General features: G+C 36.2%; 4 protein-coding genes across 5 annotated transcripts in view; 2 read left to right on the top strand and 2 right to left on the bottom strand.

Annotated features, from left to right (window-relative positions):
• Positions 1–20,619, top strand: part of LOC118495300 (nuclear factor 7, brain-like) — a 1,057,410-nt gene that overhangs the window by 1,008,480 nt on the left and 28,311 nt on the right. The window contains exon 1 of one of the 2 annotated variants that reach the window (XM_036002414.1): positions 8,145–8,282. The exons of the other annotated variant lie outside the window; for it this stretch is intronic. The gene's annotated coding sequence lies outside the window, so the exon portion shown is untranslated. Of the gene's footprint in view, positions 1–8,144; positions 8,283–20,619 lie in introns of those variants that run through there. 2 annotated transcript variants of the gene reach the window in all.
• On the bottom strand, positions 1,634–18,553 carry LOC116062616 (haloacid dehalogenase-like hydrolase domain-containing 5). The gene is made up of 9 exons (XM_031317312.2): positions 18,382–18,553; positions 17,007–17,198; positions 16,762–16,874; positions 16,342–16,435; positions 5,601–5,634; positions 5,327–5,498; positions 3,550–3,726; positions 3,000–3,180; positions 1,634–1,926 (listed from the first exon to the last, which is right to left on the bottom strand). Exons 1-9 carry the CDS (start codon positions 18,472–18,474, stop codon positions 1,747–1,749), a joined length of 1,236 nt encoding a protein of 411 aa, XP_031173172.1. The 5' UTR covers positions 18,475–18,553; the 3' UTR covers positions 1,634–1,746.
• On the top strand, positions 8,145–9,787 carry LOC116062614 (nuclear factor 7, ovary-like). Its single transcript, XM_031317308.2, has 2 exons — positions 8,145–8,282; positions 8,367–9,787. The coding sequence occupies exon 2, from the start codon at positions 8,384–8,386 to the stop codon at positions 9,767–9,769; it is 1,386 nt and encodes a 461-aa protein (XP_031173168.1). The 5' UTR covers positions 8,145–8,282; positions 8,367–8,383; the 3' UTR covers positions 9,770–9,787.
• Positions 19,374–20,619, bottom strand: part of LOC116062628 (pre-mRNA-splicing factor ISY1 homolog) — a 1,702-nt gene continuing 456 nt past the window's right edge. The window contains exons 2-3 of the mRNA XM_036002570.1: positions 19,718–19,878; positions 19,374–19,569 (exon numbers count right to left, since the gene is read on the bottom strand). Coding sequence (XP_035858463.1) covers positions 19,462–19,569; positions 19,718–19,878 — 269 coding nt within the window. The 3' untranslated portion in view covers positions 19,374–19,461. The remainder of the gene's footprint in view (positions 19,570–19,717; positions 19,879–20,619) is intronic.

The raw sequence follows: 20,619 nt of genomic DNA, 5'->3' as shown, positions 1-20,619 counted from the left end.
GCTATTAATAATATTCTGAAGGGTGATATTCCTCCCTCTTGGGGATACGCCTCAATTAGCCTACTCTTAAAAAAAGACAAAAACCCTTGGACTGTTCATCATACAGACCTATTAGCCTAATGTGGACTACAAAATAGTTGTAGTACTGGCCCACAGGCTTGAAAATGTTCTTCCTAAAATTATTAATCCTGATCAGGCAGGATTTGTGAAATGAAGATATGGCACAGACAATGTACGTCGAGCACTTAATGCCATTCACTATCTTAATACCCATAAAACCCCAGCGTTTACAATTTCATTGGATGCTGAAAAGACATTCGACCGTACATTTCTTTCCATACTTCTTTGAACTTAGTCTGAAGACAATGCAGCGTCTGCTGTTCGTTTTTATATATATATATGTACAGTATATATACTTTTTTCAGTTGTTGGTGTGTCTGTTAAACTCAAAAATCAATAAAAAAAAAGTAATAAAGAAAACAAAACCGTGTTTCCTGGGTGAAAGTATTTATTATGGCTGTCAAACGATTTAATTTTTTTTAATCGTGATTAATCGCTGAATTTCTATAGTTAATCGCGATTAATCGCATATTTTATCACATGATTAAAATTCTATTATTTTGCAGTTTTTAAGTCCATATTAACAATCAAAAGCAATTTTTACCAGTCTATCTTGATTGGGAATCAAATGAATGCAAAGAAAGTTACTTTATGAACTTGATTTTAAGATTTGTAATTATTTATTTACTGTAAACAAAAGAAAAATGTGTGAATCTGTCATTATTGCACCATTCCTCCAAGTAATTAACTAAAAAACTAAAAATCCCTATCCTTACCAGAGTCAATCTAGTGTTTAGTAACTCCTAAATAATGTTGATTCCTCACTGACGTCCAGTGATCACCAGTTAATGAGACAGCGTTTGCAGCACCTTGCAGCTGTTCCAGTGTGGCTGCTTTCTCCGTGTCATACAGGCTGTGTATCCGTGAAAACTACTGTCCCCCTCGACGGCAACGAGACAGGTCAGAACATGCCAACCGTAGTACGTCTTTAAGACCCGAGTCCTCTACGATGCTGACAGGTCTGCAGTTAGTTGCCACCCGTTTCGCAAGAGCTGTAGTAATTTTTTGGGATTTGGTTTCATCCACAGGTCGGCGAGTAGCACTCTCCAAAATAGTGCTTTGCCTGAGTGGGTAGCATGCTAGCGGGTAGCATCAACATTAATAACTGTACTACTATGCTTAGCTCCGTAGGTGGTAGCTCAAGCTTAACGTGCTTCGGTGATATTTTAATTCGGCTTTACACAACGTGCATATGGCTTTCGACTTGTCTACGAGCCATCCGGGAGTTTTGGAAAATAAAAAGCTCCATTCAGAGTTATTGCTGCTGTGTTTCTCCATCATGCTGCAGCCTGCAGCAGCAGGATGTGTTAGGAGGAAGTGGCAGCTTGATGAGAAGTAACGGTGCTGCAAAGGGTCAAAATAGTAGCCTGTTAGGCACCACGCAAAGCCGAGTGAAGTGTAAAATAAATTAATAAATGCCGGCATGCGATTAATGCAATTAAAAAAAAATTAAAGCGTTATGCTCGGCCCTTAATCGCATCGCGATTAACGCGTTAATGCTGACAGCCTTATCATTTAGTTTTAGCACTGGTGTAGCTGTAACTACATACAGGACTCATATCATGTGTTGACTGACATCAGCTGCAGCCAGAGGTCATATGGGTCAGAGGTCAGAGGTCATATGGGTCAGAGGTCAGAGGTCAGGTTCTCCCGCTGCAGCAGCAGGTCGACAGCCTCCTCCACGTCCTCCACCACGTGATGCGGCTCCACTAGCTCCAGATCCAGGACCAGGTCTCTGTGGCCGTGGAACACCGACTCTGAGACCGCTGTGTTACCGTCGCTGGGGTTATACACACCTGTGCACACCTGGGGACAGAGAGAGGGAGTACAGGTGGAGACGCTGTTCATACAACTACTTTATACTAGGGTCGAGCATAATGCATTAATTTTTTTTAATCGTATTAATCGCATGCTGCCATTTATTAATTCATTTTCACTTCACTCGGCTTTGCGTCGTGCCTAACAGGCTACTATTTTGCCGTACTTCCTCGTAACATATCCTGCTGCTGCAGGAATAGCAACGCCGATTTCGGTGCCTCATTCTGGTGCCACTGATATGTCTGCTCTTCTCTCTGATGCTCTGAAACAGACGTCACAGGAAACAGAAACATCGCTGCACGTGACGCTAGTTAACACTATACTCAACAGCAGCTAACGTTAGCCTACTGCTAGCTAGTTAACACTATACTCAACAGCTGCTAACGTTAGCCTACCGCTAGCTAGTTAACACTATACTCAACAGCAGCTAACGTTAGCCTACCGCTAGCTAGTTAACACTATACTCAACAGCAGCTAACGTTAGCCTACCGCTAGCTAATTAACACTATACTCAACAGCTGCTAACGTTAGCCTACCGCTAGCTAATTAACACTATACTCAACAGCAGCTAACGTTAGCCTACCGCTAGCTAGTTAACACTAGCACTTCTCTCTGATGCTCTGAAACAGACGTTACAGTCATCGCTGCACATGACGCTAGTTAACACTATACTCAACAGCAGCTAACGTTAGCCTACCACTAGCTAGTTAACACTATACTCGACAGCAGCTAATGTTAGCCTACCGCTAGCTAGTAGCTGGATTAAAAACGGTTAAAATGCTGACAGCTAACGCTAAACGGTGTAAAGTGTGACTGTATTTCACTGTAGAGGATTGCGACACCAGCATGTAACAATCTGCAGCTGCTGTTGTTGGAAAAACACAGACGATGCAACAATGGAGAAACAAGCAACAAAAATGTTGAAAAAAGCGCTGGTCGGGCATTACCCTTACTTATAGTCAGTGTCTGGTACGGATGTTGTGTTGATGATGTAACTTCCTGTGTTTGGTACCTACCAGGATGTTGTATTGATGATGTAACTTCCTGTGTTTGGTACCTACCAGGATGGAGCGGCACTGAGCGGCGGCAGACACCAGCTCCTCCTCCTCTGGCACCGTCATCGTCACCTGACTGCCCGTTCCCTGGGCAACGAGCTTGGTGGTGGTCGTCATGGCAGCATGCTGCTGACTCAGGTAGCGGTCGTACAGGTTAGCTCCGTAGATATCCGTCATCAGGTTGTCTCTAGGCAACAAGGAGAAGGTTTGATTACCAGACGGCATAGTCTGTGTCTTTCTTTCTTTCCTGAAGTGTCAAAAGACATTGAAAAAAATGTAAAAACCTGTAGAAAACGTTAAAAAAATGTAGAAAATAACATCAAAAACAAGCATTGAAAAAAGCTGCGAAAAAAACTTTTAAAAAATGCGGAAACAAATGTATAAAGAAAGCATTAAATGGAAACGCCTCAAATGTTTTAAACAGTGTAGCAAAGACATTAAAAACAAGAGTTGAAAAAAGTGTCGACATTTTTTTCAAAGCGTGTTAAAAATGGTCCCAAAAAGCGTGTTTACAGATACTACAGATAGTGCAAGTACTTTTTTCCGGTTTAGTTACCCGATGGCGTAGACAGTGCTCAGCTTGCGGCCGTGGTTCTGCAGTCTCAGCTGGCGCTCAGCGTAGCGGTACGTCAGCAGGCTCGGCTTCCCCAGCAGCGCCTCGTACTGCAGCTCTCGACCCGTCAGCTTCCTGTAGACCGACTCCAGACACAGCAGGAACATCCCGTGACCAAACCTACGGTTACACAGCAGGAACATCCTATAATCTACAGTAACTGTACGTACACACCACCGCCGACTTGAGCTTCAAAGTTACCGGAAGTCATTCATTTTCAAAGGAAGCCGGCTTCTCTCAGAAGCAAGGAGCGGCAAACCCATCGGCGTTGTGTTTTGGGCGTGTCAGAAAGTTGAAGTTTGGTCAACTTTATGGTAATGAGCTATGACGCGGTTCAGCAGCAAACGACCAGCAACCAATCAGAATATAGACGTCCTTCATGCTGGCTGATCCCAGAGAAACATACGATGTAAACTTTCGTTCCTACCAGAACATTAGTTCCGAGAAAATGGAGGAAAAGCTCATCATCGCTGTTACTGGGTTTCCTATAATTTATGATATAACTTTGTTTGCGTATAGAGACCAGTTAAAAAAAAACGAGGCATGGGATGAAATAGCTGGGATAGTTGGTGTCTCCGGTGAGTTGGTGAAGTGTGTGATGATGATTTTTAGAGCAGTGTCCAAATTTTACTACCAAAAACAAAGACAAGAAAATACGTAGTGGTGACCACAATCTGATCTAAAGAGCCGACTTGTTGACTATCCCTTCAGAAAAACAGCTGATCTGTTGCGCACCATTTTCTCTCACTCTGTCTCTTCACGGAGAAACAGCTGATCAACGATCTACTAGCATAAGTGTAACAGAGCTGTGTAGCATTGTAATCAAATATATAAATGAAAATAGGTTGAGAATAACTAATATTTACATATACATATATTTACATACAGATGCGTCACGTTAGAGCGGCCAAAGCATCAAAAACTTCCCCGTACTTTTTGACAAGTGTCCTTGACCGGGCGGCCAGAGCTTCTTTTGCAGCTCAAGTTGGCAGCGGTGTGTACGTACAGTACCACAGCAGGAACATCCCGTGACCAATGACCAAACCTACAGTAACAGCATGAACATCCTGATACTTACACACTTTTATTTAAGTAACATTTTCATTCATTTTATGTAAGTGATCACGTAAAAAGACATGCCTAATTAGGAAGTAGTTTGGAAGACTAATAGAATTAGTTTGGGCGTAGTCAGGGTGTCACTACCCGATGGGAGTCGAGTGCAGATGTGAATAGCGCATGCTCAGATTTAAACGGTTTACGGCATAACGCCAAGGGATCCGGATCCAGCAAACGTTTTAGCTATCTATGATTGTTTGATTGCTAATGTTAGCTCAAAACACCATTCAAGTGACAGCCTGTGTTGTGATTGATTGCTAACTTGTAGCCAGCAGTGAACCAACTTCGTTATTACGTCCATTTTTATTGTATTGGCATTACAGAAGTCTCTTGTTAGCAGGTTCTTGGAGGCTACTTCAGCCTCTAGCGAGGATCACAAACAAACATAGTAGTAGTTTTCTCACAAAGAATAACCTGGCAAACGTTATATCTGTATGACTTGAACAATCCTCACAAGTCGTCCTTTGCGAAGCTCCAACACCTGTCGCAAAGTGACGCATGCGCAACTCACATCTGCACTCGACTCACATCAGGTAGTGACAAGGGCAAAATATTCATCGCCATCCTATGATTCACAAATTCCCTTCCTGTGGTGTGTTGTTACCGTGGAGACGGCGCCTCTGCCATCCATGTGAGGTCGATGTTGCAGGCGAGCACGGGCAGCTGCGACGCCGCCAGAGCATGCATGCCAGCCGGACTCCCATTGGTCAGCAGCACGTCAATCAGCAGCTGCAGGTTGGTCTCCCATCTGATTGGCTCTCCGAACAGGATGATCGCTACGGCAACACAGGAATTCAATGAGAAACAGTACCAGCTTGTTGTGGTTTCTTTTAATTTTAAACTCCATTTCTATGTTTTTAAACAGTGTTTGTATTTACCTTCTATTTGAGGAAACGTCTGCAGAGGAGACGACTGAAACAGAAAACACAGATTACTAGAATACCCCCTCAAAACCCTCCCAGTCCAAGTCCTATTTCTCTGATCAATCTCAATTTGTTAATGTTAACGATGAATCCTCCAGGCACGCTAAAGTTATCCATGGCGTTCCACAAGGCTCAGTGTTTGGACCAATTCTATTCTACTTATATATGCTTCCGCAATATTATTAGGAAACATTCAATTAACTTTCACTGTTATGCAGATGACATCCAATTATACCTATCAATCAAGCCAGACGAAACCAGTCAGTTAGTTAAACTTCAAGAATGCATTAAAGATATAAAAACCTGGATGACCTACAATTTTCTGATGTTAAACTCAAACAAAACTGAAGTGATTGTGCTGGGCCCTAAACACCTCCTAACTTCATTATCTAAAGATATAGCTAGTCTGGATGGCATTGCCCTGGCCTCCAGCACTACTGTCAGAAATCTAGGAGTTATTTTTGATCAGGATATATCCTTCAACGCCCATCTAAAACAAACCTCAAGAACAGCCTTTTTTTTACCTCCGTAACATTGCCAAAACTAGGAACATCCTGTCTCAAAACGATGCTGAAAAACTAGTCCATGCATTCGTTACTTCCAGGCTGGACTACTGTAATTCCTTACTATTAGGTTGCTCAAATAAGTCCCTTAGGACTCTCCAGCTGATCCAGAATGCTGCAGCACATGTTCTGACAAGAACTAAGAAAAGAGATCATATTTCTCCTGTACTAGTTTCTCTGCATTGGCTTCCTGTAAAATCCAGGATTGAATTTAAAATCCTTCTTCTGACCTACAAAGCTCTAAATAGTCAAGCACCATCATATATTGAAGAGCTCTTAGTACCTTATTGTCCCACTAGAGCACTACGCTCCCAGAATTCAGAGCTACTTGTGGTTCCTAGAGTCTCTAAAAGTAGAATGGGAGCCAGAGCATTTAGCTATCAGGCTCCTCTCCTGTGGAACCAGCTCCCAGTCTGGGTTCGGGAGGCAGACACCGTCACCACATTTAAGAGTAAACTTAAAACTCTCCTCTTTGATAAAGCTTATAGTTAGGGAGTGAGGCGTTGCAGTGCCCTGCTACATCCTGCTACACAATGCTATGCCCTGCAGTGCCCTGCTACGCCATGAACTACAACTACTATTATTTCTAGTCATAGTTCCATTATCTTTATTGTGACTATTATTGCCATTGTTCATTACACCCCCAACCGGCACCGTCAGACACCACCTACCAAGAGATGGGTCTGTCCCAGGTTTCTCCCTAAAAGGAAGTTTTTCTCACCACAGAGGATTCTCTCTAAAAGGAAGATTTGCCCACCACTGTCGCACTAAATGCTTGCGCTTTGGGGAATTACTGAAATTGTTGGGTCTTTGTAAATTATAGAGTGTGGTCTAGATCTACTATCTATACTATCTGTAAAGTGTCTTGAGTTAACTCTTGTTATGATTTGATACTATAAATAAAATTGAATTGAATTGAAGGAACAAATTTGCATGCTGAGATTATCTGATATAGTTTTAGCTTGAACAGTAACTGTTGTGTGAATAAACTACACACTCAAGACAAAGACAGAAGTAGTTTACAGTTTGTGATGGGGACTAAAGAAATGATTAATCAGTGTGGAATGAAACTCAACCTGACAAACTAGAATGATGAACACATGACTCATCTGACCTGAGATGAACAAGGAAACAGCTTGTTATTCTACCTCACACACAATAAGACACACCTTCGGACCAACACTTCTACTGAGAGAGGACATCTACAGGAGGGAGTACTGGGAATACTGGGACGCTACCACTTCTACTGAGAGAGGACATCTACAGGAGGGAGTACTGGGAATACTGGGACTCTACCACTTCAACCAGCTGCTGAATCCACAAACTGAAGAACAAAGACTCAATGTGAACGTAAGTTTCAGGGAGTGGCTGAGCGGTCTGTCTGATATCTTTTATTTTTACTCCTCCACTACATTCACACTTATTTTGAACATAAACATATCTGTTGCACAGTGGTGTAGTTTAATGTAGTGTAGTGGGTAAACTGAACTGTATATATATATCCTAGTGGGGAGTCTGGGTGTCCTCCCCCAGGGAAGTTTTGAGCATCACAGACGTCATTTCCTGCATTCAGATAACTTTTAAGACGTTTAACCACGTTATGGTGAAAATACCTTAATTTAGCCTATGTGAAGAAAAAAAACACTTGACAATTCAAAATAAATCAAAATTATAATGGAAAGTTTGTTGTTGTGTGTCATTGGGGTATATGGAAATCCTGGATCTTTCTTAGTGGGTATACTGCGTTTACATGCGTATCACGTAGACTACACCACTGCTGTTGCATCAGTCTACATATCCAGCATCACCACTCAGGAATGAGACACACCCCTGTGTTACAGGTGAAGCAACATTTAGCAGAAGAGGCGTGACAGAGCTCCACCCCTCACCTGAGACAAACCAGGAAACAGTTTGTTCTTCGTCCTCACTAAAGAGACACAGACTGAAAAACAGAGGATCAGATTCACCTTCAGACCAAACTAACAACTTCCTCTGAGTGAGTTCAGCTACAGGAGAGAAACGTGGAAAACTACAACACTGCTGCTTCAACCTGCTGACTCTCCACACGCTGAAGGTGAGTTGGACTAAAAACTGTGAAGTTAGTAGAGGAGGGAGGGGAGCCTTGACTGACTAGACTTTCTGTCTGCTGTGTTTTCAGCTTCACTCAGAGACTAAATGGCTTCCAGATCAGAGGAGGATCTCTGCTGTCCAATCTGTCATGAAGTCTTTAGAGGTCCTGTTCTTCTGTCATGTAGCCACAGCTTCTGTAAAGACTGTCTGCAGAGCTGGTGGACAGATAGACCGATCAGAGACTGTCCAGTTTGTAAGAGAAGATCTTCAAAGGATGAACCACCGTTAAACCGGGTGTTGAAGAACTTGTGTGAGTCCTTCTTACAGCAGAGAGATCAGAGAGCTTCAGAGGCTCTCTGCAGTCTGCACTCTGAGAAACTCAAACTCTTCTGTCTGGACCATCAGCAGCCAGTTTGTGTCGTCTGCAGAGATTCAGAAAAACACTCCAGCCACAGATTTAGACCCATCGATGAAGCTGCACGACAACACAAGAAGAAACTTCAGGAAACTCTGGAGCCCTTAAAGGAGAAGTTGAAGGTGTTTCAACAAGTTAAAGTGAAGTTTAATCAAACAGCAAAACACATGAAGGTCCAGGCCCGACTCACAGAGACACAGATTAAGGATCAGTTTAAGAAGCTTCACCAGTTTCTAGAAGATGAAGAGGAGGCCAGGATGGCTGCGCTGAGGGAGGAAGAGGAGGAGAAGAATCAGAGGATGAAGGAGAAGATGGAGGCTCTGAGCAGAGAGATAGCAGCTCTTTCAGACACAATCAGAGCCACAGAGGAGGATCTGAGAGCTGAAGACGTCTCATTCCTGATCAACTACAAGGCTGCAGTGGAACGAGTCCAGCAGCGCCCCCTGCTGGATGATCCACAGCTGCTCCCAGGAACTCTGATAGATGAGGCCAAACACCTGGGCAACCTGAGCTTCAACATCTGGAACAAGATGAAGGACATGGTCTCCTACACTCCTCTGGTTCTGGACCCAAACACTGCTGGTTCAAGGCTCATCCTGTCTGAAGATCTGACCAGTGTGAGACGAGGAGAATATAAGCAGCTTCCTGATAATCCAGAGAGGATTGATGATTACCCCTCTGTCCTGGGCTCTGAGGGCTTTAACTCAGGGACTCACAGCTGGGATGTCGAGGTTGGAGACAGTACAGCCTGGATACTGGGTGTGTTAGCAGAGTCTGTCCAGAGGAAGGGAGACATAACATCTGGATTTTGTTGCTTAGGGTTCGATGAAGGTAAATACTCAGCATGGTCACCACCAGATCCAGTCACTGATCTCTTTGTGCAGAAGAAGCTCCAGAGGATCAAAGTGACTCTGGACTGGAACAGAGGAAAGCTGTCGTTCTCTGATCTTGATACTAACACACACATACACACCTTCACACACACTTTCACTGAGAGGATGTTTCCATTCATTGACACTGATTATAAAGTGAAGATATTACCAGTGCAGGTCTGTGTGACTGTACAACAGGAATAGATTATTTTCAGGATTTATCTAAAAAGGTCAAACAGCTAAAATCAGTAGTGGTGGGGTGGGGGCTTCCCTTTGATTATAAATTATATCTTTAAAGTGACGTTTTCTTTAAGAGGCTTTTCACTGTTAAACTTTGACTGTTTGTTAATCCATAGAACATTTAAACATTTATAACCAACAACCATATATCAACAGTGAACTGCTGTCTGAATATTTTATGTTGATGAATCTTTTAATCATTTATCTTATGAATTAATATGTTCACAGTGAGGTGATTAACATCCTGTAACTTCAACACACATTATAATTATAATAACACTGTTTATTCCAGATTATTGATTGTTGTTGTTGAAAGTTAATCTTACAGAAGGTTCTTTAGTTCATGTTGTCATTTAGGTAACACGTTATAATAATTATGTCAAAAAGAAATGATTACTGATTATTTGTTGACTAATATCTATAATATAATGTTTATAAATGCTTTACAAAGTATTCATTAACCATTAACAAGGAATTATAATCATTAACTTTATAATAACTTTCCACGTTTCTTAAATCTTCACTAAAGCTGATGGTTAGTGAGTGTTTAATGTCAAATAAACAGCTTAGAATCTGTAACTCTGTCTCCTGAGTCAATCTTTCCACACAGCTCGACACGATATATATGATAGTATATATATGATATATATATATATATATATATATATATATATATATATATATATATATATATATATATATATATATATATATATATATGATAGTATATATAGATGATAGTATAAATACATGATAGTATATATAGATGATAGTATATAGATGATGGTATATAGATGATGGTATATTTAGATGATGGTATATAGATGATAGTATATTTAGATGATAGTATATTGAGATGATAGTATATATAGATGATAGTATATAGATGGTAGTATATTTAGATGATAGTATATAGATGATAGTATATATAGACGATAGTATATAGATGATAGTATATTTAGATGATGGTATATAGATGATAGTATATATAGATGATAGTATATAGATGATGGTATATTTAGATGATAGTATATTGAGATGATAGTATATATAGATGATAGTATATAGATGATAGTATATATAGATGATAGTATATATAGATGATAGTATATAGATAGACTATAGTATATAGATGATAGTATATTTAGACGATAGTATATAGATGATAGTATATTTAGATGATAGTATATAGATGATGGTATATTTAGATGATAGTATATTGAGATGATAGTATATATAGATGATAGTATATAGATGATAGTATATATAGACGATAGTATATAGATGATAGTATATTTAGATGATGGTATATAGATGATAGTATATATAGATGATAGTATATAGATGATGGTATATTTAGATGATAGTATATTGAGATGATAGTATATATAGATATAGTATATATAGATGATAGTATATATAGATGATAGTATATAGATGATGGTATATTTAGATGATAGTATATTGAGATGATAGTATATATAGATGATAGTATATATAGATGATAGTATATAGATGATAGTATATATAGATGATAGTATATTTAGACGATAGTATATAGATGATAGTATATAGATGATAGTATATATAGATGATAGTATATAGATGATAGTATATATAGATGATAGTATATAGATGATAGTATATTGAGATGATAGTATATATAGATGATAGTATATTGAGATGATAGTATATATAGATGATAGTATATAGATGATAGTATATATAGATGATAGTATATAGATGATAGTATATTGAGATGATAGTATATAGATGATGGTATATTTAGATGATAGTATATATAGATGATAGTATATAGATGATAGTATATATAGATGATAGTATATTGAGATGATAGTATATATAGATGATAGTATATATAGATGATAGTATATAGATGGTAGTATATTTAGATGATAGTATATAGATGATAGTATATATAGACGATAGTATATAGATGATAGTATATTTAGATGATGGTATATAGATGATAGTATATATAGATGATAGTATATAGATGATGGTATATTTAGATGATAGTATATTGAGATGATAGTATATATAGATGATAGTATATAGATGATAGTATATATAGATGATAGTATATATAGATGATAGTATATATAGATGATAGTATATAGATAGACTATAGTATATAGATGATAGTATATTTAGACGATAGTATATAGATGATAGTATATTTAGATGATAGTATATAGATGATGGTATATTTAGATGATAGTATATTGAGATGATAGTGTATATATAGATGATAGTATATAGATGATAGTATATATAGACGATAGTATATAGATGATAGTATATTTAGATGATGGTATATAGATGATAGTATATATAGATGATAGTATATAGATGATGGTATATTTAGATGATAGTATATTGAGATGATAGTATATATAGATATAGTATATATAGATGATAGTATATATAGATGATAGTATATAGATGATGGTATATTTAGATGATAGTATATTGAGATGATAGTATATATAGATGATAGTATATATAGATGATAGTATATAGATGATAGTATATATAGATGATAGTATATTTAGACGATAGTATATAGATGATAGTATATAGATGATAGTATATATAGATGATAGTATATAGATGATAGTATATTGAGATGATAGTATATATAGATGATAGTATATAGATGATGGTATATTTAGATGATAGTATATAGATGTTAGTATATATAGATGATAGTATATAGATGATAGTATATTGAGATGATAGTATATATAGATGATAGTATATATAGATGATAGTATATTGAGATGATAGTATATATAGATGATAGTATATAGATGATAGTATATATAGATGATAGTATATAGATGATAGTATATTGAGATGATAGTATATATAGATGATAGTATATATAGACGATAGTATATAGATGATAGTATATTTAAACGATAGTATATTTAGATGATAGTATATAGATGATGGTATATTTAGATGATAGTATATTGAGATGATAGTATACATAGATGATAGTATATAGATGATAGTATATATAGACGATAGTATATAGATGATAGTATATTTAGATGATGGTATATAGATGATAGTATATATAGATGATGGTATATTTAGATGATAGTATATTGAGATGATAGTATATATAGATATAGTATATATAGATGATAGTATATAGATGATAGTATATATAGATGATAGTATATAGATGATGGTATATATAGATGATAGTATATATAGATGATAGTATATAGATGATAGTATATTGAGATGATAGTATATAGATGATAGTATATATAGACGATAGTATATAGATGATAGTATATTTAGACGATAGTATATAGATGATAGTATATTTAGATAATAGTATATAGATGATGGTATATTTAGATGATAGTATATTGAGATGATAGTATATATAGATGATAGTATATAGATGATAGTATATATAGACGATAGTATATAGATGATAGTATATTTAGATGATGGTATATAGATGATAGTATATATAGATGATAGTATATAGATGATGGTATATTTAGATGATAGTATATTGAGATGATAGTATATATAGATATAGTATATATAGATGATAGTATATAGATGATAGTATATATAGATGATAGTATATAGATGATGGTATATTTAGATGATAGTATATATAGATATAGTATATATAGATGATAGTATATAGATGATAGTATATATAGATGATAGTATATAGATGATGGTATATTTAGATGATAGTATATAGATGATAGTATATATAGATGATAGTATATAGATGATAGTATATTGAGATGATAGAATATATAGATGATAGTATATAGATGATAGTATATATAGACGATAGTATATAGATGATAGTATATTTAGACGATAGTATATAGATGATAGTATATAGATGATAGTATATATAGACGATAGTATATAGATGATAGTATATTTAGATGATAGTATATAGATGATGGTATATTTAGATGATAGTATATTGAGATGATAGTATGTATATTGAGATGATAGTGTATATATAGATGATAGTATATATAGATGATAGTATATATAGATGATAGTATATAGATGGTGGTATATTTAGATGATAGTATATTGAGATGATAGTATATAGATGATAGTATATAGATGGTGGTATATTTAGATGATAGTATATTGAGATGATTGTATATAGATGATAGTATATAGATGATGGTATATTTAGATGATAGTATATTGAGATGATAGTATATAGATGATAGTATATATAGATGATAGTATATAGATGATAGTGTATATATAGATGATAGTATATATAGATGATAGTATATAGATGATAGTGTATATATAGATGATAGTATATAGATGGTTTATATATAGATGATAGTCTATAGATGATAGTGTGTATAGATGATAGTATATATAGATGATAGTATATAGATAATAGTATATATAGACGATAGTATATAGATGATAGTATATTTAGATGATGGTATATAGATGATAGTATATATAGATGATGGTATATTTAGATGATAGTATATTGAGATGATAGTATATATAGATATAGTATATATAGATGATAGTATATAGATGATAGTATATATAGATGATAGTATATAGATGATGGTATATATAGATGATAGTATATATAGATGATAGTATATAGATGATAGTATATTGAGATGATAGTATATAGATGATAGTATATATAGACGATAGTATATAGATGATAGTATATTTAGACGATAGTATATAGATGATAGTATATTTAGATAATAGTATATAGATGATGGTATATTTAGATGATAGTATATTGAGATGATAGTATATATAGATGATAGTATATAGATGATAGTATATATAGACGATAGTATATAGATGATAGTATATTTAGATGATGGTATATAGATGATAGTATATATAGATGATAGTATATAGATGATGGTATATTTAGATGATAGTATATTGAGATGATAGTATATATAGATATAGTATATATAGATGATAGTATATAGATGATAGTATATATAGATGATAGTATATAGATGATGGTATATTTAGATGATAGTATATATAGATATAGTATATATAGATGATAGTATATAGATGATAGTATATATAGATGATAGTATATAGATGATGGTATATTTAGATGATAGTATATAGATGATAGTATATATAGATGATAGTATATAGATGATAGTATATTGAGATGATAGAATATATAGATGATAGTATATAGATGATAGTATATATAGACGATAGTATATAGATGATAGTATATTTAGACGATAGTATATAGATGATAGTATATAGATGATAGTATATATAGACGATAGTATATAGATGATAGTATATTTAGATGATAGTATATAGATGATGGTATATTTAGATGATAGTATATTGAGATGATAGTATGTATATTGAGATGATAGTGTATATATAGATGATAGTATATATAGATGATAGTATATATAGATGATAGTATATAGATGGTGGTATATTTAGATGATAGTATATTGAGATGATAGTATATAGATGATAGTATATAGATGGTGGTATATTTAGATGATAGTATATTGAGATGATTGTATATAGATGATAGTATATAGATGATGGTATATTTAGATGATAGTATATTGAGATGATAGTATATAGATGATAGTGTATATATAGATGATAGTATATATAGATGATAGTATATAGATGATAGTGTATATATAGATGATAGTATATAGATGGTTTATATATAGATGATAGTCTATAGATGATAGTGTGTATAGATGATAGTATATATAGATGATAGTATATAGATAATAGTATATATAGATGATAGTATATAGATGGTTTATATATAGATGATAGTATATAGATGGTTTATATATAAATTATAGTATATATAGATGATAGTATATAGATGGATTATATATAGATGATAGTATATAGATGATAGTATATATAGATGGTAGTATATAGATGGTTTATATATAGATGATAGTATATATAGATGGTTTATATATAGATGATAGTATATAGATGGTTTATATATAGATGATAGTATATAGATGGTTTATATATAGATGATAGTATATAGATGGTTTATATATAGATGATAGTATATATAGATGATAGTATATAGATGATAGTATATATAGATGGTTTATATATAGATAGTATATAGATGGTTTATATATAGATGATAGTATATAGATGGTTTATATATAGATGATAGTATATATAGATGGTTTATATATAGATGATAGTATATATAGATGATAGTATATAGATGGTTTATATATAGATGATAGTATATATAGATGGTTTATATATAGATGATAGTATATAGATGGTTTATATATAGATGATAGTATATATAGATGGTTTATATATAGATGATAGTATATAGATGGTTTATATATAGATGATAGTATATAGATGGTTTATATATAGATGATAGTATATATAGATGGTTTATATATAGATGATAGTATATAGATGGTTTATATATAGATGATAGTATTTTGAGTACTGACCGGGGGTTTGGGTCTGGTGCCGTGCTCCACCATGTCCAGCAGGGGGTGATGTTCTCTCAGCTGCTCCACATTCACCACCTTCTGAAAACCCAAACTGACCTCACGTTAAGACTTCAAACGCTCGGGAAACTCTTCTGATGATGATGAGAACATATTAACAACTTAAAATCAGAAGCATTGAGAAAAAAACTTCCAAAACAAAGACAAAAAGGCAAAAAAACATCAAATTCTTTTTTCTTGAAAAAAGCAATACAACTTTGAACAAAGCCTGTTTTGGGAGGACTTCACACTGTTACTAGGTAACTGTTCAGCTTTGAAGACCAGAAAGGACACTTCTGTTCTGTTTTCTACAGTACCCATGAGCCTCAGCTACCGTTGCCATGGAGATGAGGCGGGGCAGAGGTCCGATATGAAGGATACGAGTTGGCGATGTCGGTCAGCGGTCCCTGTCCCGACACCAGCACGCACTTATCATGGAAACTCTTTAACATCCGCAAAGGACTGTGGGAAAGAACCACCTGCTCCGGAGAGATCTACAGACAGAGACACACTTTATATAATATATAACATATAAAATATACTATATAACATATAACATATAATATGTCTGTCTATCTGTCTGTCTGTATTTCTGTCTCTGTCTGTCTGTCTGTCTGTCTGTCTACCTGGACGTCCAGAAGGTGAGACAGCTGCTGGGCCTTGTGGTGTCTCTGACAGCTTCCTGCGTTGGTGACGAACACGACAGGAAACAGAAAGTTGTTGTTTCGGTCCAGAAGCTTCCGGAAAGCTCGACGAGCGGCGGGAATTAAAGAGCCGCCACGGAGCAGGACACCGTCTACGTCGAAGAGGACGCCCGCCTGACGGAGACAGAAGACAAAATATTATTAGGGCCCGAGCGCCGACAGCGGCGAAGGCCCTATTGGAACTGAAGGAATTATTCTTTCTTTCTTTCTTTTTCCCGGCAAATGAATTGGCTTTTTGAGGGGCTTAACATATTCAAAAACTCACCAAATTTGGCGGTCGCATCAAGTCTGGTGAAAATTTACGTATTTTAAGGGTTTCGGGAATAGGCGCGCAAAAATATGGCTCGCTAGCGCCCCCTACAAAATTTAAAAAAAATGAGCCCCTGCAGTATGTTTAACGTAGAGTCACGAAACTTGGTACACATATGTAACATGTCAAGACGTACAGAAAACGTCATTGGAGCCATACCCTAAACCCAACAGGAAGTCCACCATTTTGAATTGAAAGTTCGAGATATATATATATATATATATATATATATATATAAATATATATATATACACAAATACATAAAAAACATGAAACCTGAGTACAGAATGCTGCAGTATTCATCTAACCACAAATATACTGTTTTAAGTATATATACATGTATATATTTTGTATTTTTTAACATAACAGAACATTCCCTGAATTAAAAAAATAAAAAATAAAATAAAGATGATTTAAAAAAAAAAAATACAATATAAGAAAAATACTAATTTTATGTTTTTGCCCTTAAATGGTTGGTGGAGGAATCAGCTTTTTGTTTTGATAAGATAAATTTGATGAGAAAGATTTTCAAAAACCTGAGGTGGAAAGTAACTAAGTACATTTACTCAACTACTGTTCTTACGTACAATGCAAGGTACTTGTGCTTTCCTCGAGTATCTCTTTGCTATTTTCTACTTGTCCACTAGTAGATGTCAGGGGGAAATATTGTACTTTTTACTGCTCTACATTTATCAGTCACCAACCAAACTCTGTGTAATTTTCAGAGTATTTAAGAAACCCCATAAAATGTCATATTTGATTTATTCATTCACATATTTTCTGTACATTGTATCCACCTATATAGGTATGTAACTCTGATTTCATTCATATTAAATGTTTTAGTTCCTATTAACATTTAATTATTTAGTTAAATATGAGATTAAGCCTTAAAATGGGTAACAGTATTTCCATTTTCTGAACTACATTTATCAGTCACCAACCAAACTCTGTGCAGTTTCCAGAGTACACACACACACACACACTGACCTGTCTGCTGGTGGACATGCGTCTGACCGTCTGCAGGAAACCTCGCTGACACCACATGACGTCTGTCTGTCCAAAAAAGACGCTGCTGCACATTTATACTGAAGGCTGTGACATCATCAGGGGGAGGAGCCTCACACACAGAGAGACAGACACACACACACACACACACACACACACACACACACACACACACACACAGACAGACACAGGCACACACACACACACAGAGGCACACACAGTCTGATTAAATGTGGCTGACTGACATCACATGCAGCGTTCAGCTGTTAATCAGCCAATCACATGCTGCAGAATGCTGCCACCAATCAACCAATCAGCTGGCAGACTGAAACACACTCTGAGGAGCTCAACATATCCAAATTCAAACTGGATACAGATTTGATGTGTGATTTCTGAAGAAGAGAGTATTTCTAATGTAGGCCTGTATCAGGAATGTTCTAGACACATCTCTCAGTTGATCAACATTTATTCATATATTCACAGTTACCGACCGGCATCCAAAGACCTTTACAACCGCTTCTAACTTGGAATCATTTGGAAAATTTTGTTTCAAATCTGATCATCGGTTCCAAATTTAACGTGTAAGTTATTGTTTCTGTAGCGACCAGCGTACTTCCAGCAGACGCTTGTGTTGCAGCCTCAGAGGAAGGAAGATAAAACAACCCTAGTTAGGAAACATCTTCACTATTCTGTAGGACGTTCAGTTTGATCTGATTAGTTGACTATGGTGTGAGATACACTCTATTGAAGAACTAGATCTATAATCCTTTAAACTGAAACGATTACTGTAGGCTCTAAAACTAGTAACAGATCCATCAAGTGTTTCCATCTGAACTTATTCTGATGTCATTTACATTAACAAATGTTTCCTGGTGTTTAAAAGGGATTCTGTAAAAGCCTCACATGGTTCTATACAATAATAAATAAATTATTATTTTAAAAACTGTAGAAGAAAGAAAACACAACAAGAAAAAACTGAGCTGAAGAACGTTTAATAAAAAACAGATCAAATACAAAATGAGCTGATATTTACACAGACAGACAGGCAGGCAGACAGACAGGTTAGAGTCCCAGCAGTGTTTTGGCCGTCTGACTCTGAGCCTGAAGAGTTTCGCTGGCGTAACGCTGCAACAACTCCATCTTCTTCCTCCGGACCAGAGCCTCCTCCACCTACAAGAGAACCACAGTTCTTACTTTGAGGGTTTCAGGGTCCTCGTAGGGTAGAAGAACAAATGTGTGTGTGTGTGTGTGTGTGTGTGTGTGTGTGTGTGTGTGTGTGTGTGTGTGTGTGTGTGTGTGTGTGTGTATGTGTGTTGACCTCTCTCTGCGAGGGAACAGGAACGTGGGCGATGAAGGTGACCCCCCCCTCCTCTCCCTCTGGCTCCTCCCGGCTCTCCTCTTCGTCCGGCTGCACACGGACACAGAACAAACACACTCTGATTAAACTCTGGATCTCAGAGACGGAACGGTAGTTAGTTTCTCAAGGGTTGCCATGACAGCAGCCGACTGAAGGCTTTAAAGAGCTCATATTATGCTCATCTTCAGGTTCATAATTGTATTTAGAGGTTGTACCAGATTATGTTTACATGGTTTAATTTTCAGAAAACACCATATTTTTGTTGTACTGCACATTGCTGCAGATCCTCTTTTGTGTTCAGCTCTCTGTTTTAGCTACAGAGTGAGACCTCTCACTTCTGTTCTATCTTTGTTGGGAGTCGCACATGCTCAGTACCTAGGTAAGGACTACTAGCCAGTCAGAAACAGAGTATGAGGGCCCTGACAGTAGCTAGGTAAGGACTACTAGCCAGTCAGAAGCAGAGTATGAGGGCGTGCCCTGACAGTACATAGGTAAGGACTACTAGCCAGTCAGAAGCAGTATGAGGGCGTGCCCTGACAGTACCTAGGTAAGGACTACTAGCCAGTCAGAAGCAGAGTATGAGGCGTGCCCTGACAGTACCTAGGTAAGGACTACTAGCCAGTCAGAAGCAGAGTATGAGGGCGTGTCCTGATAGTACCTAGGTAAGGATACTAGCCAGTCAGAAGCAGAGTATGAGGGCCCTGACAGTACCTAGGTAAGGACTACTAGCCAGTCAGAAGCAGAGTATGAGGGCGTGCCCTGACAGTACCTAGGTAAGGACTACTAGCCAGTCAGAAGCAGAGTATGAGGGCCCCTGACAGTACCTAGGTAAGGACTACTAGCCAGTCAGAAGCAGAGTATGA

The sequence above is a fragment of the Sander lucioperca genome, chromosome 6 (genome assembly GCF_008315115.2).
Source record: "Sander lucioperca isolate FBNREF2018 chromosome 6, SLUC_FBN_1.2, whole genome shotgun sequence".
In the NCBI taxonomy this organism is placed as follows: domain Eukaryota; kingdom Metazoa; phylum Chordata; class Actinopteri; order Perciformes; family Percidae; genus Sander; species Sander lucioperca.
The sequence above is the reverse complement of the archived record's forward strand: the minus strand, read 5'-3'. Positions and strand labels throughout refer to the sequence as shown.

What these genes read in the sequence shown, in the direction of transcription:
- LOC116062614 (XM_031317308.2), top strand. Translation starts at nt 8,384, where the DNA reads ATGGCTTCCAGATCAGAGGAGGATCTCTGCTGTCCAATCTGTCATGAA.
- LOC116062616 (XM_031317312.2), bottom strand. Translation starts at nt 18,474, where the DNA reads ATGTGCAGCAGCGTCTTTTTTGGACAGACAGACGTCATGTGGTGTCAG. An exon ending in CTCACCTTCTGGACGTCCAG is followed by an intron (nt 16,875 to 17,006) that starts GTAGACAGACAG and finishes CTCTGTCTGTAG; the next exon opens with ATCTCTCCGGAGCAGGTGGT. An exon ending in CTCAGTGCCGCTCCATCCTG is followed by an intron (nt 1,927 to 2,999) that starts GTAGGTACCAAA and finishes CTCTGTCCCCAG; the next exon opens with GTGTGCACAGGTGTGTATAA.